Source organism: Mobula hypostoma, chromosome 9, assembly GCF_963921235.1.
Source record: "Mobula hypostoma chromosome 9, sMobHyp1.1, whole genome shotgun sequence".
Lineage (NCBI taxonomy): Eukaryota > Metazoa > Chordata > Chondrichthyes > Myliobatiformes > Myliobatidae > Mobula > Mobula hypostoma.
In genome coordinates this window covers 62,828,384-62,854,501 of record NC_086105.1, presented here as the reverse complement: position 1 = coordinate 62,854,501, position 26,118 = coordinate 62,828,384, and the positions used below count along the sequence as shown (strand labels likewise).

Genomic DNA, 26,118 nt, shown 5'->3' with positions numbered 1-26,118 from the left:
ACACCATGAGCAACATCCAACAGTTCAGAATACCAGGTTACCGGAGTATCACTGATTATATTTACAGATCTACCAAGGAGAGCATTACCATCTGCTTTGGAGGGGCCAATCATCAGGACCAGGGAAGGCTGAAAACTCAGCCAGCTCCATCACAGGTATTTGCCTCCCCAGCACTGAGGACACCTTCAAAAGGCGATGCCTGAAAAGGGCGGCGTCCATCATAAAGGACACATCACGCAGGACGTGTCCTCTTCTCTTTACTACCAGAGAGGCAGTACAGGAGCATTACGACACACGTCAACATTTCAGGAACTGTTTCTTCCCCTCCACTTTCAGATTTCTGGATGGACGTTGAACCCATTAACATTACCTCACTATTTTTGCACTACTTACTGAATTCTTATATATTTCTTATTGCAATTTATAGTATATTTCATGTATTTCACTGTACTGCTACCACAAAACAATGATTTTCATGATATCAATAATAAACCCGATTCTGATAACAAACTCAACACTAAAAAGAGGACAATTCAGTTTTGTAACATATTCCAAGAAGCTTCCTGATGTGCTACTTGTAGAACTTAAGATATACAATGAAAGCAAACACAAATTCTTCAAGCAAAAACTGTTTTAATTTTCTACAAAGTCAATTACATTCATTTTAGAACCAATGCCAATGAAGTTCAAATCTTAACCATGATGGACAATTGTGTCACTGGTACATTAGTCACCAGTCTTTGAAAAAAAAGAGTAATAATCCTTTAACCTCCTGAATGGTGCCTCTGGGAGTTGTAGTCATCGGCGGTTCACATGTTACAGTGCTCCAACCCCACTCTGCCACAGGGGTTACAAGATCTGTGTACTTCTGGGAAGGTTGGACATCACATTGGGAACCGTCATGCTTTGAGCACCAAGTGTAATAACCATTAACAGAAAGATCTGTGAGGTACAGTGTATCACCACATTTATTATCCAAACAAGGCTTTCCATTGAAATAACTTTCCTAAAAATCTTCAGGCAGGATATTCTGCAAAGAAACTATTCCCAGGCTCTGAGTACAAAAGGATACATTGGTACAAAGTGGCTCGGCCTTGTCGGGACTTTATTAAAAAGCCAGCACCCTAAGGTACAGCTGACGTTACAGAAGCAGCCATGAAACAAAACAGCTTTACATTTACACAGGAATTTTTAAATCAGACCTGACACTACATTCACACGAGGCATTTGTGCCCTGGACTCTGGGCAGTGTGACACTGTAGACTTGCCACAACTTTAGCTTAGATATGGACCAACTCCAGCAGGTGCAAACCCCAGAGTGACTCACCCGCACTGTGGCTACCTTCAAAAGGGGATCACCAACGTGCCCTAGAAGCCAGCGGAGGTCACATTAGGGCCTCTTTCTACGTTGGAGAGTGATATGCAAAAGATACTGCAGGGTTTTCAGAGGTTACAGTGATCACAAGAATGTTTGAGGGACAGTGCCTTTTAACATTAGGAAATGGTGCACAAAATTAATATCTATGAACTTCTAATACTGGGGATTAATTAAGCCTTGACTGCAGTGTGCAGTAAGTGATAATCAGTACAGCGTCTTTGCTTCACACATTAACTGTTTATTAGGGAGGGGGGAGAAGATAAAACTGGCACTAGATCAAGCTGAGGTAAATACCAAATGCACTCCCATTATTCTGAACACAGAACTGGAGAAAATATATTATGCCCAATAATAAAATATTCATACAAAAATTCAATGAATTTTTGAAATGTGCAGGATGATTTAAAAAAAAAGTAAATCCCATTATTCGAAAAAGGAATACGCACAAACAGCAGACAATACAATACACGAGTTTTCCTGCTTCAAATTTTGGTCTGTGTTGGAATGGTATTGGAAGACCATGCCCAGAATCGCTGAGAGTTGCCAAACCGTGCTTGCAGTTTTCCGCCGCAGCCTTCCACTTGAAACGGGTTCCAGGCCGCGACTTCATGATAGCATCGGGGCGATGCTCTGCAATGCATCAGCTTGCTTCGAGAGGCGAGCAGCAGCCCTGCCATTGCACTGGCTGTTGACGGTATCAACATCATCTCGCACTGTCAGGGAACCTTCAGTGTTAGCGGTGGCTGTGAACACCAGTCCTTCGAGGGGTTGGCGTGGGACGGTGTCTCAAAAATGAAGGTTTCAGACTGGACAGTGTTAGCTGGGGATGAAGTGAACCGACACAACAACTGTGGCAACAGCAGGGCTTAACCTCAGCAGCCTGACATCTGGGCATTTGCACCCGACTCTTTAGTGATCGATAGTGTGGTAAACACCTGAAAAAAAACAAAAAATATTGCAAGTGATTAATAAAGCAAAATAGAAAAAACTGTCCCATTTTTAATTGGGAAACAAAAAGAACTTGAGATGCCCTCCCAATGAAGATTATAGATCAGACCAACATACAGCTAAGTCACTCAACCCAACCACTGGGAAGCTCAAAGTCTGTGAATACAAGAATCTACTGGAAGCTGAAAGCAGCCTGTCCTGGGGTCGGAGGACTGTGTCTGCATGACGGTGGGTGGGTATTTAGGAGGACAGGGCATGTTTTGCTGTTGTTTTGCCGAGCATTGTGGGCATACTACGTTGGCACCCCTTACAGGCTGACCCCGTCACATCCTTAGCTTGCACTGGTTGTTAATGCAAAGGATGCATTTTGCTGCAACGTTTCAACGTACATGTGATAAATAAATCTGAACCTGACATCCTGCCACTCTTTCACCAGTTCCATCAGGGTAACTGACTGATCTTTTCTCCCTCATATTTACACAGCTTCTGATTAACTACATCCTGGAAACTCCACAAAGTTAATTTTAAAACTAATTCTTTAGAAGGGGATGACTTTGGTACTGGGCTTCTCTGAAGTGTTAGTAGATACCAAATATCCTAGAACGGGAGCGTGGACATTTGGAAGGCAGTTACAATTAATTTTGCCAACTACTCTGGTTTCAGGATTACTCATTTTAGTCTATGCTACTTTGGGGAACTTAAAGACAAACAGAAGTGCAATAATGTCTTGTGACACATTGGTTATGACAAGGTCACACTGCTAGTACATGCAAACTTGACTGTTTAACTAATGTGCCACATTATCACCAAGTTTACAATACTATGCCATTGATACAAAGCAAAGAAATATCTAACTTGCATCTACACCTGCAACAGAAGCCGCATTCAAGCCGATACAGCAAGACTAATACTCGTAATGCTGTTAACTTACAAATTGTTATTGTCACACAAAGGCAAAATTTACAGGCACCAGCAAAGTTGTGTGAATCCAGTGAGTTGTTTATTTTAGATGTTTCCCTCAAATTTTTATGACACCAACTCCCTCCCTTCATCTCACAACCTTTAACAAGATACCATCAACCAGAATTTTCTACATTGCTTGAATAGGTTATTTTTGCAGCTGATCTTCAGAAAAGGAAATAGTCGATAAAAGCAAAATAAAGCTTTTTCAGTTTCTTTTTGGTCAGACATCAAAAAGGCTCTTCAAAGTAAAACTCCTTACAAAAGGATTAAATAAATTGATCCAACATAGATACTGAGCTGAAACAATTTCTACCATGATCTACTTCACAGCACAAATCCAATTTCAAGTGGCCAAGATACAAATTTGTTAACTGAATCATTAAGAATGTACTCAAAACAGCATCTGCACATTTGCTTACTCAGATGGGAATAAATATTCAGGTTTAAACCAGTTAGTAACCATCACATGGCAAACCTCAGATGGCAGATATCAAGTGTTACTCTTCAGATTTAGAAAGCTGCTCCCTTTTGCAGTCATTTGAATTATAATAGCCAGCCCATTCCAGGCAACACAGTGATTCAGTTAATACCTCACAGTTCCAACAACCCTGGTTCAATCTCACCATCTGGTGCAGCTTGGGTTGAGCTTACTCACTGTGATCTCATAATTTCCTCTGGTAGCCTCCCACAGGCCACTAAACTGTATCTCATGTAGTGGATGGTAAAGCCGATGACAATATGGGGAGGACACATCGTGGGGAAAATTATTCTCAGAGACGAGCGGCGCTCCAAACTGGCATTGATTCAGGGTTTGGTCCATCTTGTTTGAAGAAACATGGGGTTTAGCCACCACCACCTTATTTCAGATCAAAATGTAGTGAAACGCATCATTTGCGTTAACAGCCAACACACCCAAGGATATGCTGGATAACTTGGGACAACTTTTACCCATCCTTTGAGCATTATAATTCCATTAATCATCAGTTGTCTATTAAACACTGGACACAAGACAGATGAAAATTCTACCCATTAAGTTATTGTCACTGCTAGAATAGTTCTGCGTTGTAATAACAGGGCCCCATGGTAGCACAGGTATTACTGCAACTCTATTACGGTAAAACAAAATTTAAATAAAAACCTAGGGTGCCTAAGACTTCGGCCTAGTATACATCACTTTACGCCAACTCGTACACCTACAGAATCTTTTTTTAAATCTTTACATGCTCTCTGTACTGTGTTTTGCACCTTGGTCCAGAGGAACATTGTTTCATTTAGCTGTATACAGTTAAATGACAATAAACTTGAATTTTTGGGCCCTTTCACAACCCACACCTCTTCAGCAAAAAACTTTTGCTTGAAACCTCCTGTGAACTGCCTTAGGGCATTTAACTATTAACCACGCTGGTTAACTGTACTACACTGTAGTCCAGGTTGCTTTATTGGTCATGGGGCTGTATAAAAGTACATTAAACCCCTGCATGAAGATTACATTTAACGTGTGCTACCTCAGCGCAGACTGGATGAATCCCTATTGTGCTGTTCAGCTGCTCCTTAGTCATTCCACATTTCATTGCTGCGCCAAATCCCTGGGTGATCTCTCCGGCATTCGGGCCCAGAACGTGGAAACCAATTACCCTCTTCTGAAAAAGAAAAGGTGTTTATTTAACTTGCATAGCAATCTTACCTTCAGCCATTACAGAGCCACAAAACGTTAACCTCCCTCTCCACCATTTAAAACATTGTGCTATAGTCCTATTACTCAGGCCAATACCCAGTGGCTTTACAATGTAAGACAATTTCCAGCTGTAGGTCAATGTGGACCATATATCCTGCAGTCAATGTTGTTGATTTAGGAATTCCCCGATGATTTTTATTACAATCTGTCACTCTCACACATCAGCCAAACCCAAAGATTTAAAAAAGCAATGATCAAAAACCAAAAGAGACAATATTGCATTTTTACATTAATTTACATTAGGGCTTTTCTCTTTGGAGTGGGGGATGAGAAGTGATGACAGTTCTGGTCACTTCATTACAGGAAGGATGTGGAAACATTAGAGAGGGTGCAGAGGAGATTTACCTGGATGCTGCATGGATTAGAGGACATGTCCTATCAGGATAGGTTAAAGAAGCTGAAGTTTTAATGAGGACGAGAGGTGACTTGAGAGAGATGTATGAAATGATAAGAGGCAGAAATTGAATGGACAGCCTGAGACTTATTCCAAGGGTGGAAATGACCAATATAAGAAGGCATAATTTTAAAGGAAAGTATCGGGAAGATGTCAGAAGGAACCTCTTTTTAGATACAGAAGGTGGTGGGTGTGTGGAAGCCACTGCCAGGGTTGGTGATAGAGCTCACAGAGAAAACCCAGGAGAATGTACACACTCTCTGTAGGCAGTGGTGGGAATTGAACACCCCCCTCCCCCCCATCGCTGACGCTGTAAAGCATTACGTTAACCACTACGCTGCCACGCCGCCCCCCCCTTTTTAAATCAAAACCTGGGAGTTTCCTGGGTTACGCACTTTGTGATACAACCCTTAATTCAGTGGTAACAACCCCAAGTTAATCAGATCACCACCACCCTCCTCTGTCTGGCAGAACTGGTCCTCACAGTGAACAGTTTCTATTTCAGCTCCTGCCGCTCTCTCCAAACCCACCGTGTAGCCATGGGCCCTAGTTATACCTGTGCTTTCACTGCTAACAGTCCATGTTCCAAGCCTTCACTGCTAATGTTCCCCAACTCTTTCTGCGCTACATTACTGACTGCATTGGTGCTGCTTCATTCACCCGTGCTGAGCTCCTCAATTTCATCAACTTTGCCTCCAACTTCCACCCTGCCCTTAAATTCACTTGGTCCATTTCTGACACCTCTCTCCCCTTTCTCAGTCACTGGGACAAATGTCTACTAATATTTTTTTTTCTAAATGAAGGATCTTGGCCCGAAATGTTGATTCCTTATTCCTTTCCATAGATGCTGCCTGACCTGCTGAGTTTCTCCAGCATTTTGTGTGTGTTAATTTGGATTTCCAGCATATGCAGAAATATGTGTTTATCAAGGACCATTTGCTGTTTGGAAGTCAATTTTAAACATTTCAAAAATACATACCTGATCTTGTTTGTTGCAAACAATCTTAGCATAACACTTGTTGTTATCTCTTGATGGGACTGTCCATTCCAGTGGCCAGAAGTAACTATGATAGACCTAAAAAATGCACAAAGATCACAATGATGGAACTGCATGAGAAGCAACAACTGCAATGATAACAATGGCTAGTTTGTTGCCATAGTAATGCAGGTCCTCCCCAGCTTACAGATACCTGACTGGTATACAAACCCAGCATTTGGGAGACCAGATCAATGGATTTGTCAGTTGTTGTGGAGCTGGAGGTATATTCATCAATGTGGTAAGACTGTTCACGGCCACATCTCTGACTGTCTGAGTTACAAACAATTCACAGGAGCTGAACCCTGCTGTTGAGGATGTGTGTAGACAATGCATTCGGTTTTAGATAGATTCTACTTTCTTAGCCAGAGAACTAAAAAAATCAGTTGTAGTAATAACGACCATGAAATTCAGACCAACACGAAAGACCAAATATTCATTTCTACAGTGTACCATGGAAATAAATCCAACATCTTTTCCCATCACATTTTATGCACCTCCAGATGCAAAAATATGTCAATTCTTAACTGGCCTCTGAAATTAACCAATGACCCACTAATGTCGGAGTAATTAGAGTCTGACAGTGGTGTGATCACTGGAATTGAGTATGATGTTCTCCTAAGGGGTTGTCTATGTGGGCCACCACAGGACCTCATCGGGGATGTTAGGACAGATCACCTCAGCAGAGAACACCTGTGTATGTGACTTTAACAGGAGAAGGGAGATGCACAGGCACCCACCACACGGCTCTGGACAGATCGACACCACGGTGGCAACGAGTGCAAGGTGACTTTACTGCTGCAGTCTTTCTTCACCATCACTGCTGTTGTGATGTGTCGTCAACTTCCGCCAGCTCCACCACTAAAGTCTTGGTTAGCTCACTCCGTCTGGAACCCCTCCCTTGGCCTTACCGCCATGGGTGACCCTACCAGGAGCCGAGCTCCAGACAGCATTACTGTCAGCGTCTCAAGCCCCTCCACCACAACCACGTGACAATCCCCCGAGAAGAGTTCTCACGCACAGCTAATTGAAATTTCACAACCTTGACTCACCTCCACATTCTCCTCCCCAAACTTTTCCATAGCTGCTGCTTCTGAAAAGCCGCAGGCTCCATATTCCAGAGGAGTGAAGACAGTTGTGGGCACGTTCACGTAGTCACACTGTAGGGTGTGATGATCAAAAATAAAATACATCAACTCCAAAACACGCAGGTTAGGTTTTAAGTGCAATTCAAAATTCTGTTAAACAAACAAAAGCTGCACGTACCACTTTATTAGGTACACCCGCACATTAATGCAAATATCTATCAGCCAATCACGTGACAGCAATTCACTGCACACACGGTCAAGAGGTTCAGTTGTTGTTCAGACCAGACATCAGAATGGGGGAAGAAATGTGATCTAAGTGACTTTGACCATGGAATGATTGTTGGTGCCTTATGGGGTGGTTTCAGTATCTCAGAATGTGCAGACCTCATGGGATTGTCACACACAACAGTCTCTAGAGTTTACAGAGATTGGTGCAAAAAAACCATCCTGTGACTGGCAGTTCTGTGAGCAAAAATGCTTTGTTAATGAGAGAGGTCAGAGGTGAATGGCCTGACTGGTTCAAGCTGACAGGAAGGCGACAGTAACTCAAATAACCACATGTACATAGCGCTAAAAGTGACACTCAGCTCGTGAAGTATTTCTAAAAGAAAGCTTTGCTGAGGAGGCAGGCTTCAAAGGAAAACCCCAAAAGGACAATGTAGTAAATTTCCTGAGACAACGCCAAACCTACAATCCAAATAGCTAAAAGCACTAAAGCCAAGATCACTTTTAAAACAAAAATGAGCAGTTAGGATTCCAGGTCTTGCATTTCACGGCATTTTTCACCCCCCCCCCCCCACCACACACAAGTACAGAGGAACGGTTCAAGTGATGTGTTAAACCTGGCCACAATCTGCACAGGAAGATCCCACCAGTGAGATACTGATCGAACAAACCAGAGAGACTTAAGAGCATTCCTTGCTGATTTTTGCAGTTATCAATGAAACTTTTAATCAGATTAACATCTCAACCAAGTTATTTAAGCACTGTTACTTTGACCATATTAAATGCATGTGTCAAATATGTGGTGTATGCAAATCAAGTGTGTACAGTGGAAGCTTTGTAGAAATTTCTCAGTAGAATTAACCCTTCCCTCGTCAACTAGCAACAGGGAATTAGATACCATAGTCACCAAAAGTCCAGTTGGCTTCATTGTATCTAAAGTCCATCATTGACCTTACTTCCAAATCAAGTCAATCACTGAAAGACATGCAGGCAGCTCCCAGGTTTGTGATGGGTATGACACAAGCATGCTCTTAGCGGTGTGGTTAACAGCTTTCGGATTCAAGCCAGATGAGCCACACAATACTAATAACAGCAAGATGGTGCACCAGGCCCTAAAGACATTGCAGGAAACCAGTTCACAGTGCTGTTACATACCCAAAAGGGCACCTATGGATTCCTCATTCACTCCCAAGTTATTTAAACTGAAGAATTTTGGGCAGAAATTTTTTTTTTCGTGCACCCAAAGGAAGGAAGCTAGTAATTAAACTATAGATTTATACCTTGAGAGTAGATCCTCCATAGAGCCTCTTGGCTAGCAAGCGACCAGCCTGAATGGCCACTGGGGTAAGCTGCAACTTCCCATCCAAAATGTCACCAATGGCATAAATGTACGGTACATTTGTTTGCTCAACGTCATTGACAGGAATCCGGCCAGACCTGAAAAAAAAAATTGCTTCTTAAGATACTTGCAATAAACATGTTGCACAGTAAGTGGCTCACGTCTTAGCGCAGTGACCTCTCCTACTCAGTGCATTGGCTATGAAGCGCAGCTGAAGATAGATCACATGACATGGGAGCATCGAGGCTGTTCCGTCACTCCATCATTCATTTCCCCTCTCAACCCCATTCTCCTGCCTTCTCTCCATAACCTTTGACACCCTTACTAACCACAAATCTATCAACCTCCATTTTAAATACACTATAATTTGGCCTCCACAGCTGTCTGTGGCAATTAATTCCTTTCTTTTTAAATCTTTTTATTGAATAAGTATACAAAGGGTAAACCATAAAGGCACTAATACACTGTTAGAAATTACAGGAGATATTAATACAGAAGAAAAAATTGATACAAACAGTGCAATTTAAACATAAAATAATATGGTAAAATAATAGTATACTAATTTTTATATATATCAATAGAGAAAAGGAAAAAAAAAACCCAAAAAAACCCACTGTGCAACTAAACTAAAAGTAAAGCAATGGGCTAACTTGGAAACAGGTAGAGTTAAAGAACTTAAAATCACGTCCTCAAATCCCGACCTCCATTAAAAACAGTTTAAAAAAAGGCAAGAAGGGAATATAAATATGGAACAAAAGAGAAAAAAAATTACATTAAATGAAAATATTGAATAAAAGATCTCCAGGTCTGTTCAAATTTAAGTGAGGAATCATAAAGATTACTTCTAATTTTCTCCAAATTTAAGCATAATATCGTCTGGGAAAACCAAAAAAAGGTAGTTGGAGCATTAGGCTCTTTCCAATGTTGTAAGATACATCTTTTCGCTATTAAAGAAAGAAATGCAATCATTCTACGGGCTGAAGGGGAAAGATTACTGGAAATTTTAGGTAATCCAAAGATAGCAGTAATAGGATGAGGAGCGATATCTACATTCAATACCTTTGAGATAATATTAAAAATGTCTCTCCAAAAAGTTTCCAGAGTAGGACAAGACCAAAACATATGAGTTAAAGAGGCTATCTGCCCCGGACATCTATCACAAAAAGGATTAATATGAGAATAAAAACGAGCTAATTTATCTTTGGACATATGTGCTCTATAAACAACTTTAAATTGAATTAGGGAATGTTTAGCACAGATAGAGGAAGTATTGACTAATTGTAAATCTGCCCCCAGTCATCCACGGAAATAATAGAATCCAATTCTTGTTCCCAATCTGACCTAATCTTATCAAATGGAGCTTTCCTAAGTTTCATAATAATATTATAAATAATAGCCGTTGCACCTTTCTGACATGGATTAAGGTTAATTATCGAATCTAAAATATATGTAGGAGGGAGCATTGGAAAGGAAGAAAGTATAGTACTTAGGAAATTTCTAACTTGTAAATATCTAAAAAAATGTATTCTTGGTAAATTATATTTATTAGATAATTGTTCAAAAGACATAAGGGAACCATCTAAAAATAAATCCAAAAACCGTGAAATACCCTTAGTCTTCCAAATTTGAAACGCACGATCCGTGAAAGAGGGAGGAAAAAATATGTTACCTAAAATAGGAATCGCTAGCACAAATTGGTTGAGATCAAAAAATTTTCTGAATTGAAACCAAATACGTAAGGTATATTTAACGATCGGGTTAGAGACCAGTTTGAGGCGTTTCAAATCAAAAGGAAGAGAGGAACCTAAAATAGAGCCAAGTGTATAACCCTGAACAGATTGTAATTCCAATACTACCCATTTAGGAATAGATAGTATATCCCGGTCAAGTAACCAGAATTTCATATGTCGAATATTAATAGCCCAATAATAGAATCTAAAGTTAGGTAACGCTAGACCTCCATCTCGCTTGGCTTTCTGTAAATGTATTTTACCCAATCTCGGGTTTTCATTTTGCCAAATAAATGAAGAAATTTTAGAGTCAACTTTATCAAAAAAAAGATTTTGGAACAAAAATCGGTAATGCCTGAAATATATATATAAATTTTGGCAGAATAAACATCTTAACTGCATTAATACGACCAATCAAAGTTAAATATAATGGAAACCATTTAGATGAAAGTTGAGTAATATGATCAATTAAAGGTAAAAAATTAGTCTTAAATAAATCTTTGTATTTACAAGTAATTTTAATCCCAAGATATGAGAAATAATTATTGATCAATTTAAATGGAAAGTTATGATACAAGGGAAGTTGTTTATTAATCGGAAAAAGTTCACTCTTACTAACATTTAATTTATAACCTGAAAAAAGACTAAATTGTGCTAATAAATCTAAAGCAGCAGGGATAGATTTTTGAGGATTAGAAATATATAAAACTAAGTCATCAGCATAGAGTGATATTTTATGGGACTTTAAGCCCCGAGTTATCCCAATAATATGTGGAGATTCTCGAACGGCAATTTCAAGAGGTTCTAATGCAATATCAAATAATAAAGGACTAAGAGGACAACCTTGTTGAGTACCTCGAAAAAGAGGGAAAAAAGGTGAGCTTAAAGAGTTAGGACGGACCGAGGCCATAGGAAAATGATATAACAGTTTAATCCAGGATATAAATTTCGAGCTAAAATTAAACATTTCAAGCATCTTAAATAAGTACGGCCATTCTACTCTATCAAAAGCTTTTTCAGCATCTAAAGAGATAACACACTCAGGAACATTTTGTGAGGGGGTATAAACAATATTTAACAGTGTGTGAATGTTATAGAAAGAGAAACGACCTTTAATAAAACCCGTTTGGTCTTCTGAAATAATAAAAGGGAGTACTTTTTCTAATCTGTTTGCTAATAATTTAGAAAAAAATTTAGAATCAACATTTAATAAAGATATTGGTCTATAAGATGCACATTGAGCAGGATCTTTATCCTTCTTTAATATTAGAGAGATTGACGCTCTATAAAAGGATTCAGGAAGTTTACCAAATTTTAATGAAGCCTCCAAAACCCTACTGAACCAAGGGATTAATGAAGGTGCAAAAAACTTATAAAATTCCACGGTAAACCCATCAGGGCCAGGAGCTTTCCCCAGGTTCATAGAGGAAATAACATTCTTAATCTCATCAGTAGTAATGGGAGTATCAAGCATAGAAGACATATCCTGTGAAATCTCAGGGAAATCTAGGTTATCTAAAAAGTCATTCATATATTTAGAGTCTCGTAAAGACTCAGATTGATATAAGGAAGAATAAAAATCAAAGAAGGTTTGATCGATCTCCGCATGATCAAATATCAGTCGATCATTTTGATTATAAATCTGATTAATTTGAGATTTAGTATAATTAGACTTCAGTTGGTTAGCCAACAGTTTACCAACTTTGTCACTGTGTACATAAAATTCACTTCCTGTTTTCTTTAATTGGTTTACAATCGAAGATGAAAGTAATAAACTGTGTTCCATTTGAAGTTCAGTTCTTTGTTTATACAACTCCTCAGAGGGAGCTGTAACATATTTCTTATCAATTTCCTTAATCTTGTCCACAATTACCAACTCCTCCTGCTTCAACTTCTTCCTCAAAGCAGAATACGAGATAATCTGACCACGAATACAAGCTTTAAAAGTATCCCAAAGAATGTTCACAGAAATATCCTCTGTGTAGTTGATTGTAAAAAAGAGATCAATCTGTTCATTCATAAAGTTAACAAAATCCGAGTCCTGAAGCAGCAACAAATTAAAACGCCATTGTCTATTATTTTGTGTATTGGCCTGAATTTTAATAGAAAGCTTAAGTGGAGCATGATCCGAAATGGTTATAGAGTCATAATCACATTTAATCACTGAAGAGATAAGCCGAGAGTCAATAAAAAAATAATCAATTCTTGAATAGGAATGGTGAACATGTGAAAAAAAAGAAAAATCTTTTTCCTGAGGATGCAAAAAATGCCAAAATCAGAGAGGAATGAGTTAATCAAAGTTGCAGATTTATTGGGTAAGGTCCGTAAAGGAGCCGAACGGTCCAAAACTGGAGATAAGCAAGTATTAAGATCTCTGCCCCAGATCAATGAAAACTCATTCAAATTCAGGAACCGATTAAATAATAATTTATAAAATTCCAGACAGTCCATATTGGGAGCATAAACGTTAACCAAAACTACCTTTTTATTGAATAGTAGACCACTAACCAGTAGAAATCTACCATTCCGATCAGAGATAATATCATGTTGTACAAAAGTAACTGAGGAGTCTATAAAAATAGAGACGCCTCGAATCTTAGCGTTAGAATTCGAATGAAACTGTTGTCCCTTCCAGGATTTAAAAAAACATAGTCTGTCCCCCCTCCACACATGGGTCTCTTGTAAAAATAGAACATGTGCTTTAAGTCTCCGGAATACTTTAAAAACTTTTTTCCTTTTAATAGGATGATTAAGACCATTAGTATTCCAGGAGACAAAATTAATAATAGACTCCATAAATCCTAAAGTCAACCCGCAAAAAAGAAGATTGACAATAGGTTTGACCCACGAACCGGGAAAGGGAACAGAACAAACCAGAGATAACGGGAAGGAGAACGCAACCAATGCTTCAGTAATGTAAATAGCCCAAGAAGAAAAAAACTAAAACGTGAAGCCCCTCCCACCACCCCCACCCCATGACCTCAAGGCTAAATCTAAAGCAGACCTGCCAGAAAGAAGCAAGCACTAAAACTACCCCCATGACTTCCGATAGACGCTCACTAAAAAAAGTGTAAATATAAAAAAGATCAGCTAGTTATAAACAGTAAAAGAATAAAAAAAGTAGAACAGTTAAGACAAACACGATATAAAACAGAGAAAAAGCCAGAAAATATAAAGAAAACCGTAACAGACCACAGACTCTATGATAACCAAAAAAAAAGAAACAAAATTATTAATATAAACTAGTTAGGGAAACCTACAGAAAAAAGTACATTTAAAGACTACGAAATTTAAGGCCTCAAAGGAAATACACAAAATGATGCTGAGGGAATAACCACCCAGAATCCCCAAGGAAAAAGAAAGGAATGACGCAGTTAGAAAGAAAGTTTGGCAACCATATTAATTAATCAAAAATAAAGTTTTCTGCCCACATAAAGCAACCAAAAATTAAACCCGACAGATTCACAACCTCCGATCAAACGGAGATAATTAAAAATTACGATTAAGATGTTGAAGGTGAAAATTGATCCAGATAACTCTGGGCATCCGATGGAGATTCATAAAAACGAAGGGCTCCGTCAGGTGTACGAATCCTTAAACGCGCTGGGTAAAGCAGCGCTGGTTTTAAATCCATCTTGTGGAGTTCCGACATCACAGATCTGTAACGAACCCGTTGATCCCGAATCTGTTTGCTGAAGTCCTCCACGAATAGGAACTGAAGATCCAAAAAATCAATATAACCTTTAGATCGAACAAATCGAAGCAGTTTCTCCTTGTCTTGAAAGTAATGAAAACGTAAAATGACATGTCGAGGTTTATCTAACTTAGACGAATATGGTGGAACTCTGTGAGCCCGATCCAATAACGGTGGTTGGTCAGGAAATACGGTAGGAAATGCATCTTTTAAAAGTTGAGAAAAAAAACTTTATAGGGTTGTCAGATTCAACAGCTTCACAAACACCAATCATTCGAAGATTCTGCCGTCGCATTCTAGATTCTAAGTCAGAGTTTTTAAAAGTCAGAACGTCCAGTTTTTTCTTCATTGAAGTAATTGTTTCTTCAATTTTCTCCATCTTGAGTTCATTTTGTTGCGTGGATTTTTGAAGATTAGATATAGCTAACTGATGTTCCGTGAGAGATGTTTGCATTTTATCGATTGAATCCGCAATTTTCTGGAAATTAATTGAAATTTCCGCACGAATCAGCTCCGTTATAGAGGTTGAAATTTCCCCTTGAATTAGATCCGATATAGCTTTCAGAGTCAACGGTGGTTCAGTCGGAGGGAGATCGGTACCTTTCCGTCTAACCGGAAGTTTGCCGTCTTTCCCATTTTTTCCGTTCTTGGACATAGCAGACCTTAAAAGCATCCGAATATCAAAAAGCCCAATTTGTTTCAGATTATTGTAAAAGTCGATGCCTTAATGGTTAGTTAAATATAGCCGATCATAGGAAAAAAAAACTCAGAGGTAATGGAGCGAGTCAAGAGCACGACTTCACTCCATGAGCTCTACCGGAAGTCTCAATTAATTCCTTAGATTCACCATCATCTGGCTAAAGAAATTCCTCCTCATCTCTGTTCTTCTAATCTGATGCTGTACCCTCTGGTCCTAAACACCCCCACTATTGGACACATCCTCTCTATGTTTCCTCTATTTAGTCCTTTCAATACTCAGTTGGTTGCAACAAGATCCCTCCTCATTGTTCTAAACTTAAGCAAGTACAGGCCCAGAGCTAAGCTCTCCTCATATGTTAACACTTCCATTCTCGTGAACCTCCTCTGAATCCCCAATGCCAGCACATCCCCTCTTAGACAAGGTGCCCAAAATGGCCAAATTCCACAAGTTACTGCAAGGTCAATACTGCTATGAAAATCTTCAAGTGGAGTGAGTGCTCACTGGTTTTGTTAGTGAATTTGACAGCCCCACCCAGCTGTTGCATCATCAACACAATCTTGTTGAATATAACAAAATTGGCCAGCTCGAGGAGAAACTTCACAAGATGTGCACACAGCAATTATCACTAAATGCTGCTTATCCACAAAAGAATGTACACACTCACACTAGGCAAAGCATTTGGCTTGAAGAAAGTCTCCTTCAAATTAAAAAAGATAATGGGACGTTGAATTGAAAGGGATGGCCACCAGGATGGAATGAAAGTGTGACTGCGATTTGTGTAAATTTGGACCTTTGTATTGAGCTAGGACAAGGACTCCAGTAACTTAGATGCAGCAGCTTTTAAGCTTCAACTTGGGCTCCAGCAGTGACACTTCATCAGTGCTATTATTCCTCAGAGTTATAACCTCAGAGAACCTGTCCTGGGCCTAGCATGCAAGTGCAATTATGAAGAAAGCAGAGCAGTGCTTCTACCTCCTTGGGAGTTTTGACAAACGTCTACAGATGTACAGTGGAGAGTGTGGTGATTGACTCCCCCACAGCCTGGTTTGGAAATATCAATGCCCTTGAACAGAAAATCCTACAAAAAGTACTGGATATGGCCCAGTCAATCATGGCTAAAGCCTTCCCCACCATTGAGCACATCTACCTGAAACGCTGTAACAGAGGAAAGCAGCATCGATCATCAGGGACCCCCACCCCCCAGGGTCGTGCTCTCTTCTCACTGCTGCCATCAGGAAGGATGTACAGGAATCTCAGAACCCACACCACCAGGTACAGGAACAGTTAGTACCCCTCAACCATCTGGCTCTTAAACCAAAGGGGATAACTTCACTTGCCCCGTCACTGAAACGCTCCCACAATCTACGGACTCACGTCCGAGGACTCTTCAAGGGTCACCATGTTCTCAATATCTATTGTTTCTATATTTATTATTATTCCTTCCTTTTTGTAGTTGCACGGTTTGTTGTTTTTTGCACACTGGTTGAATGCTCAGGTCTGTACAGTCTCTCACCGATTCCGTTATGGTTATCATTGTATTATGGGTTTTATTGAGTATGTCTGCAAGAAAATGAATCTCAGGGTTGTATATGGTGACGTATATGTACTTTGATAATAAATTCATTTTGAACTTTTAGTTACACGTTTACAAATTTTTTTAATGGGTATGCTAAAGGAAATACTTCTTGGCTGGTCATAAAATGACCCAAAATGCATGGAGTTTAAATGTAAAATTAAAAATCAATATTTATCTTATCATTTGCTCATCATACTGAGCACAACTTGACTCCTTCATTTCCTAGATCAGTGACAATGCATCAAAAGCTTTTCACTGAATTTAAAGCAGTTTGGAACACTGGTGATCACTGGAAGCCTCTCTTCTTGCTCCCAGTTTTAAAATAGCCCCAGCCTCCCCTCCCGTAACTCTGACTGCACTCCCCACTGCATTGTGAAGGCATCCAAGGGCCCCGCTCACCCAAGTCAATCACTCTCGTGATTCTTTCATCATGCAGAAGCTCGAGAGTGTGCATCACAAAGCTGAAGGACAATTTCTACCCAGCTCTGAGCAAACTCTTGATCAGACTCATCACAGGCCGAAGTTGAATTCTGGATCTCCCAATGCCAATCAGCCCTTGTACTTTATCTGTTCATTCTTTCTAACAGCAACCCGATGTTCTGCATCCTGCAAGACATGATCTGACTGGATGGCACACACAGAGTTTCTCCCCACCATCTTGGTGCATGCAACAATAATAAACCAGTGCCATTATCCACATCCTCTTATACTCCTACCTTGTAAACAGGAAGTCTAATCATCAAATTACAGGTTATCACATTTTACTTTCCTTTGAGGTGATAGGAATGGGGGAGCAAAGAAAGATTAGATTGGAAATCTGAAGCAGCACACAAAATGCTGGAGGAACTCAGCAGGCCACGCAGTATTTACAGAGGGTGATAAACAGTTGATGCTTTAGGCCGAGACCCTTTATCGAGACTGGAAAGGAAGAGGGCTAAGCCCGAATAAGAAGGTGGGAGGGGGGAAAGAGGAAGGAGTACAAGCTGGCAGGTGAGACCAGGTGAGGGGGGAGGGTGGGGAATGGGGGGGGGTGGGGAGAAGAAGTGAGAAGCTGGGAGGTGACAGGTGGAGATCCTAAAGAGCTGAAGAAGGAATCTGATAGGAGAGGAGAGTGGACCATGGGAGAAAGGGAAGGAGGAAGGAAGGACACCAGAGAGTGGTGATGGGCAAGTGAAAAGAATCAGAATCAGGTTTAATATGAAGGGGCAAGAGTTGAGCAAGAATGTGGAAGGGGGAGGGGAGAAGAAGTTAGAGAAATCAATGTTCATGCTGTCAGAAGCTGGAATTGTCCCAAGAAGCTGTAGAAGTGGATCAGATAGTCAATTGGAACAAGAAAGACTGATAGCAAGCATTTAGGATTTGGAGCCCAGATGTAAAAAGGAGCTTTAACCCTAAGCAAAGGTCAGGAGAGGTTGAATGCCACCTTGTATTTCTACATTCCTTCCTTTAGCTGTCTGGGTGGGCCGGCTGAGAATGGGGCTGTGCTGGAGAAAGATATTCCAGTAAATGTGACCATTAACATGGCAAAGTAGAAAGGGGAACTGAATTAAAAGATAAGCAAGTTTGTAAGGTTATTAAAAACAAGCTAAGCTGATAAAGCAACAGAGTACACCTTCACTATAGATGCTGCCCAACAGAATTTGCTGCATCATTTGATTTACACACAGGCTTTTTGCTGCTTGCAGTAAAGCGACACCATTTGCTTACTTTTCATTGACTTTTACTCCCACTTTGTCCAAGCCGATATTTTTGGTGCAGGCGTCCCTCCCGACCGCCAGCAATACCTGTGAAAACAAAACAAGCTTTCTCAGAGCGTTCCTTAATAAGCAACATTTTCCAGTGACTTGTTGTCTGCAAAGTTCTTCACCTTGAGCAGGAGGTACAAGAGCCTCACACCACCGGGTTCAGGAAAGTCATTATCCTATAGCCATCAGGCTCCTGAACCAGCAGGGATAACTCACTACAAACTCCCAACTGAGTCACTTTCAAGGACTCTTCGTGTTCTCAGTGTTTTATTTATTTGCACAATTTATCTACTTTTGCATATTGGTCATTAATCAGCCTTTATGTATAATTTTCTTTGTAAATTCCACTGCATTTCGTTATTTTCTTGTAAATGCTTGCAAGAAAATGAACCTCAAGATGTGTATATAACTTGATAATAAATTTTGCTTTGACTTAACAACATAGCAGGTAAACGAGGTGTACAGTCTATTCCTGTTAACACTCTAGCAGCAACTCCTTTCATGTCATTTTAACAGGTAAAAAGGCTCACAGCCAAGCACATATCCTTAAACTGCCCCCCCACCCCCCAGCACAGGTCTGACTGGGTCTACACTCTTTGTCACCTACAGTGTTATATTCCCCTTCAATGGTTTCCGAGTTGACTGTAGATCGAGCAGTTACTTTCAACTTCCCTGGTGTCCCTGCTTCAAGTTCTTCAATCTATAAACAGAGGAGAGAAGTATTAGTTCAACGAATACTGTTATACCGCAAGAGGAGTTGCAGTCATTTTGCTGGTCGTTAGGTTCTGGTACAGTCTCCAGCAGACTGCACCAAGCTGAAGGACCTGAGGAGCTGGGTTACAGGGAGAGGGTGAACAACCCGGGACTTTATTCCCTGGAGTGCAGGAGAATGAGGGGAGACTTTATAGAGATAAACATAATTACGAGGGGTATAGATAGGGTGAATGCATGCAGGTGTTTTCCCCCCAGGTTGGGTGAGACTAGAACTAGAGGTCACAGGTTAAGGGTGAAAGGTGAAATATTTAAGGAGAATCTGGGGGGGGGGGGCAACTACTTCACTCAAGAGGGTGATGCGAGTGTGGAACAAGTTGCCGGCACCTCGGGGTGTCCTACACAGTTGGGGTGAAGGAATGCCAGTCAGTTCTCTACTGCGTATCCCGTTGCCCACCCCCTGCACAAAACCTGCGCAAGTTATAGAGTCACTGAACACTACAGTACAGGAATGGGTCCAGGTAGAGCAGCGTAACAGGTAGTGTATCACTTCACAGCTCCAGCGAGCTGGGTTCAATTCCCACTGCTGTCTGTAAGGAGTTTGTACTCCCCCCCCCCCCGCCCCCACCGACTGCATGGGTTTCCTCCAGGTGCTTCCATTTCCTCCCACAGTCCAAAGCCGCATATAGCTAGGGTGAGTATGTTGTGGGTGTGCTATGTTGGTGCTGGAAGTATGACAATGCTTGCGGGCTGCCCCCAGCATGTACCCTGACTGTGTTGGTTGTTGATGCAAACGATGCATTCCATTCTATGTTTCAATGTAAAACTTGACAAACGAGGCTAATCTTCATTAAAACTTGCAAAGGCCGTTTGTGTCAGAAACCTACCCCTGAAGTATTGAGCACAGAACCAGGACTGGAGGGTCTGTTTTCTCTGCAGTGGAGGAGGCCGAGAGGTCACTTTATAGATGAATATAAAACCATGAGAGGCACAAGGTTAATGGGCAGTCTTCTTCCCAGGGTCACCATCATCATTATGTGCTCTGTTGTATGACGTAGGTGATCGTAGTCTCGCGACCATAATTATTCAGAGTAATTTTTTCTACGGAAGTGTTTTGCCATTGCCTTCTTCTGGGCAGTGTCTTTACAAGATGGGTGACCCCAGCTATTATCAACACTACTTCAGAGATTGTCTGCCTGGCGTCAGTGGTCACATAACCAAGACTTGAGATATGCACCAGCTGCTCAGATGACCATCCACCACCTGTTCCCATGGCTTTGCATGACCCTGATCGGGATGGGGGGGGAGGGGCGGTTTAAGCAGATGCTACACCTTGCCCAAGGGTGACCTGCAGGCTAGCAGAGGGAAGGAGCACCTTACACCTTTTTTGGAAACGCATCTCCACCCCGCCGCCACTCGGGGTAGGAGAGTCAAAAACGAGAAGGTACAAGGCGAAAGGAGAAAGATTTAAAGGAGACCTGCAGGGCAAGTTCTCCCCAAGCACCACTAGATGTGATGTGTGTATGGAATGAGCTGCCAGAGGAAGTGCTAAAGGAGGGTACTATTACAACATTGAAAAGACATTAGGACAGGTACATGAATAGGAAAGGTTGAAGGGATATGGCCAGACCCAGGCAATTGGGACTAGATCATCCTTCCCTATCCCTATTTCACTCTACCCCCTCCCCCAGTTCCCTATCACCTCCCTCATGGTTCCGCCTCCTTCTACTACCCATTGTGTTTTCCCCTATTCCTTCTTCTCCTTTCCCGCCTATCACCTCCCTGCTTTCTCTCCCCCACCCCTTTATCTTTCCCCTTACTGATTTTTCACCTGGAACCTACCAGCCTTCTCCTTCCCACCCTCCCCCCACCTTCCTTATAGGGCCCCTGCCCCCTCCCTCTACAGTCCTGACGAAGGGTTCCAGCCCGAAACATTAACTGATTGTTTCCACGGATGCTGCCCGACCTGCTGAGTTCCTCCAGCGTGTTTGTGAGTGTTGCTGGGACTAGATCAAGTATGTGGCATGGTCACTATGGATGAATTGGGGTAACAGGGCTCATTTCTTTTTTGAAACATGGAGATACAATGACTTGATGCTCTAGAAGCCCATACACCCATCCCGCAGAGTAATACTCACCTTAAATGGTACAAACTGACGAATGAATTTGATTTCATGGGACTCCATGTAGTCCCCAATCAGATCTGCCATCTGCTGATCAAATCCGCGCAGCAGGATGGAGCGAACCATCACCGTCACATCCAGCCCAAGTCCCGCGAGAAACCCCGCACACTCCAGTGCGACGTAGGAAGCTCCGACCACTAGAGTCTTTCCAGGACAGTAGGGTAAAGAGAACAGGTCATCGCTACAATCAGGAAGAAAATATTAAACTTCAGGTTACATGCCTTGCTCTTGAACAGCATTCTTCAAAAACCTCAAAAAAATAATAGTGCTTTACCGCCTGCTATATATGAAGTGCAGTCACAAATGGGATTTGTCATACATCACTACAGCATGCAAACAGGCCCTTTGGCACATCTTGTCCATGCAAACTGTTACTCTGAAGAAGGCACGTTAGCAGCTATATTTCGTTACAAGCTTGGGGCGATTTAGTATGTCACCAAAGAGTTCAGCAAATTTCAACAGATGTACCGTGGAGAGCATTCTAACTGGCTGCATCAGCATCCAGAATTGGAAAAAGATGCAGAAAGTTGTGAACTTGGTCAGCTCCATCATGAGTACTGGCCTCTCCAGCACTGAGGACAAAAAGCAACATCCATCATGAGGGGCCCCCATCACCCAGGACATTCCTTCTTCTCATTACCACCTTCAGGGAGGATGTACGGGAACCAGAAGACACACACTCAACACCTCAAGAACAGTTTCATCCCCCCTGCCATCAGATTTCCGAATGGACAATGAACTCACAAACACTATCTCACTATTTTTGTGCTCATTTTGCATTATTTAATTAAATTTTTAAATATTGTTCTTATTGTAATTTATAGATTTTTTAAATCTACTGCACTACACTGCTGCCACAAAGCAAATTTTACAACATGTACAGTACTGGGTGAAAGTCTTAGGCACGTGTATAGCTAGGGAGCCTAAGATTTTTGCACAGCACTGCATTTGCCAACGTGGAGCAGACAGAAAGTTTGTAAATCTGGCAGCGGGAGCAAAGGATCTTAGGAATGGCAAGGGTGGAGCGCAGTGGGAGGGGTTTGGGACAGTTGGCAGAGAAGGAGTGCCGGGGTGGGGGGTTTCCGAGAGACACCATGCAAGGTCATTTGATCTATTGATCATTACAGAATGTCTCCCTGGTGCTTCCCCGCTCCCTCCCCTCTCCCACTCTCAGTCCACAATAGAGACCCATATCAGAATCAGGTTCATCATTACTCACATGTCATGAAATTTGTTTTCTGTGGCAGCAGTACAGTGCACCCAGGCCATAGTACATGCCTAAGACTTACACAGCGTACTGTATCAGTGATATTCAACTCAATTCTAGTTTACTGGAGCCATACAGCAGCATGCTAAGCACTACACTACTGTATCACCCTACACAACTTGCACAAAGTTTATCCTAATTACCCCCTTATTTTACCCTAGGAGAGGAATTGTCTTTCACCCACCCATTGGACACCCCCCCCCAATCACTAAGAAGCAAAGCATTTCTCTCTCCCAGTCCTGACTTGAAGGGGAGGTATGGTGTAACTACAAAGTGCAGAAAAGTGGGAAGCTGCAATAATTAGATCCTATCAGCTCGCAAAGGGCTTGAAGATGATATGGAGTGGATCAGTTTTGCTAAATCTTAAAAGATTTTAGTCACAACACATTTTTGGAAATGGTATTATGGATCAAATTTCTGAACCATTCTTAGTGTTAAGACGACAACTGGGGCCATAAATGTTTTGCTGATTTGGAAGCATTTGTTCAAAATATTCAAGAGGCAGAATGGGAAGATAATGGGCACCATATCTGTCTGGGAGCGTACGGCCTTTAAAATCATGTCCACCAGCCCAATAGTGTTCTACATGTGCGAATTAAACCAGTTATCGACTGGATCCAAGGTTAGGTCAGAATTCCATGAAGCAAAACAAAATACTTCTACCCTCCTCCCCCCAATAAAACATAGGAGCATTTGGCCCAGAGTCAAATATTCAATCATGCCTGATTTATTATCCCTCTCAACCCCATTCTCCTGCTTTCTCCCCATTACCTTTGATGCTCTTACTAACCAAGAGCCTATAAACCTCCTCTTTAAATATACCCAATGATTTGGCCTCTAGAGTTACATGTGGCAAGAATTTCACAGACTCACCACCCTCTGGCTAAAGAAATTCCTCCTCATATCTGCTCTAAAGGGATGTCCTTATACTATGAGGCTGTAATCTTCAGTTCTAGACTTCCCCACTGAAGGAAACATTCTCTCCTCATCCAGTCCATCAACGCCTTTCAACATTCACTAGGTTTCAATGAGATCCCTCCTAGTTCTTCTAGCCGCCAGCGACTACGTGCCTACAGCCATCAAACACTCATTACTCTCCAGCCCCTGCAAGGCTGTTGATCTGCAATGTGAACGCTGACAAGACAGTCCATTCCACAGATACCAGCAGACTCAAATATTTCTAGCCATGTTTTACTTTAATCGCTTTGCCCGGGATACATCCTGGGCTCCTTCTGATATCAAAGGCTTTTGTTGGAGTGGGGGACTACTTCCACGCTCAGCCACAATCTTCCCACACCAAACAATCTATGTCAACACCACACACTCATTTTGAAGATGAACTGGGTTTTTTGGAAGTATGTGGAGAATCCCCAAACATTCTTCTTGGCTCCCAATCTCAGAAGAAATCTCCCAATACTCGGAACAAAATAAAATCTAATGAGTACCTGGTGATGCAATATTCCTTATCACCCTCAGCACCCAGGTACCGAGGTCTCTCGCCCGTGGCTAGGATAAAGGTCTCAGCAGTGTAAAATGTTTCTTTTCCTTTCTTATCTTTTGCCTGAAAACAAAGAGGAATATGATTGATGAAGACTAATTCAACTCTGGAGATTCTGCCAAAGAACCTTTTTTGACACCCCAATTCACTTCACCACTAGAGCCATGTTTGAAATGCAATCACTAGTTGTTACATCTTCTACACTGCGATGGCATGCATAGCAAGGTCCCGGAAACAACAATATAATGCTTAGATAACTCAATTGTGACGTTGAGTGACTGTTCTTTCAACCTGCTCTTTTAAAATTGGTATTGTTGGAATTTCTACTGGATGGTAGAGAAGCTTTCAATTAAAAACTTCAACTGAAAAGTGGCATCATTATTATTGTAGGCTACATTCTGCACTGCCAAGTGTCAGCCTAGATAATATTCTGATAATTTCGCCTCCTCCCCTTCCCTCTTTTTTTCATATCCCACTCAGGCTTCCCTCTTAAACCTCCTCTTCTCCTCACCTGCCCATCACCTCCCTCTGGTGCCCTTCCACCTTCCCCTTTTCCTCATGGTCCACCCTCCTCTCCTATCAGATTCCTTTTTCTGCAACCCTTTATCTTTTCCACTTGTCACCTCCCAGATTCTCACTTCATTCACCCCGCCGCCTCCACCAATTACTCACTTTCCCCCTCACCTTGCCTCACCTATTACCTGCCAGCTTGTACTCCTATCTTCTGATCCAGGGGACAACTAAGTATCTACAACATGCCAAAATTGCTAAAAGCATGCACATCCCGTAAGCAGGTAAGAACATGGAGCTCACCACGTTTGAGAAATGCTAAAAGCAGTAATAAACCATTGATAATGACACACGTGAGATGCCTAATGTGGAGAAAGTTGATGTGTTTGAGACAGTGCTCATATCCAAATGTCCGGCCAATTTCCTTTGTGCCTGATGCAACTTGTTGGTGGAGCCATTACCTTGATCTTGTGAGGTCCCACAAATTCTCCATAAGCATTTGCGTATGTAACAGCATTCTCCCTCAAGGAAATTCTGTAGCCCCAGTTTAGAGAGCCTATGTAATTCTGAATCGCTTCTCTCAGAGTTGCCCAGTCATGGTGGACTGCAGAGAAAAGAAAAGTTATTTGGTAGATGGAATCCTATTTAGTCATGAAATTCATCTGTACAAGGTGGCAACTACTTTAATACTTTTTAACATATTCCAAGAGCAATCTAACTGTTCCATAAGTCTTAGGAGCAGAATTAGGCCATTCAGACTACATAGCCTGTTTTTCTTTCATCCATATGCCTACCTTAGACTCATAGATGTCCCCAGTGTATCTGCCTCTGCAGCACGTTCCACGCACCCACGTGTAAAAAAACTTACCGCTGACATTCCCTCTCCCCTATACTTTCCTCCAAACACCTTAAAGTTATGCCTCCTCGTATTTGCCATTTTTGCCCTGGGAAAGAGTCTCTGGCTGCCCACTCGATCTGTGCCCTTATCAAATCACCTCTCATCCTCCCTTGCTCCAAAGCTCGCTCAGCCAATCCTCATAAGACATTCCCTCTGACCCAGGCAGCTTCCTGGTAATTCTCCTCTGCAGCATCTCTAAAGCTTCCATTCTATACCAGCTCAGGGTTCACTTTGGAAAGTTGAGTTTGAAGGCAGAATACAGGGTTAATGCAGGATTCTAGCAGTGTGGAGGAACAGGGGGATTTTGGGGTTCGCGTCCGTAGATCCCTAAAAACCTACCACACAAGTTGATAATGTGGTTAAGAAGCCGTATGGTGTGATGGCCTTCATTAGTCAGGGTATTGAGTTCAAGAGTCACAAGGTAATGCTGTAGCTCTATAAAACTCGGGTTAGTCCACGCTTGGTGTCACCACATCAGAGGTGGTGATCAATCAGTATCT

The 26,118-nt window shown here is 41.6% G+C and overlaps 1 protein-coding gene across 1 annotated transcript in view; it reads right to left on the bottom strand.

The window, feature by feature from the left end:
* Positions 1–611: 611 nt before the first annotated feature.
* Positions 612–26,118, bottom strand: part of LOC134351768 (thioredoxin reductase 1, cytoplasmic-like) — a 58,040-nt gene continuing 32,533 nt past the window's right edge. Inside the window, exons 5-14 of the mRNA XM_063058406.1 lie at positions 25,182–25,324; positions 24,158–24,273; positions 21,401–21,626; positions 19,159–19,251; positions 18,514–18,590; positions 9,048–9,204; positions 7,507–7,614; positions 6,398–6,493; positions 4,795–4,929; positions 612–2,313 (exon numbers count right to left, since the gene is read on the bottom strand). Coding sequence (XP_062914476.1) covers positions 2,251–2,313; positions 4,795–4,929; positions 6,398–6,493; positions 7,507–7,614; positions 9,048–9,204; positions 18,514–18,590; positions 19,159–19,251; positions 21,401–21,626; positions 24,158–24,273; positions 25,182–25,324 — 1,214 coding nt within the window. The 3' untranslated portion in view covers positions 612–2,250. The remainder of the gene's footprint in view (positions 2,314–4,794; positions 4,930–6,397; positions 6,494–7,506; positions 7,615–9,047; positions 9,205–18,513; positions 18,591–19,158; positions 19,252–21,400; positions 21,627–24,157; positions 24,274–25,181; positions 25,325–26,118) is intronic.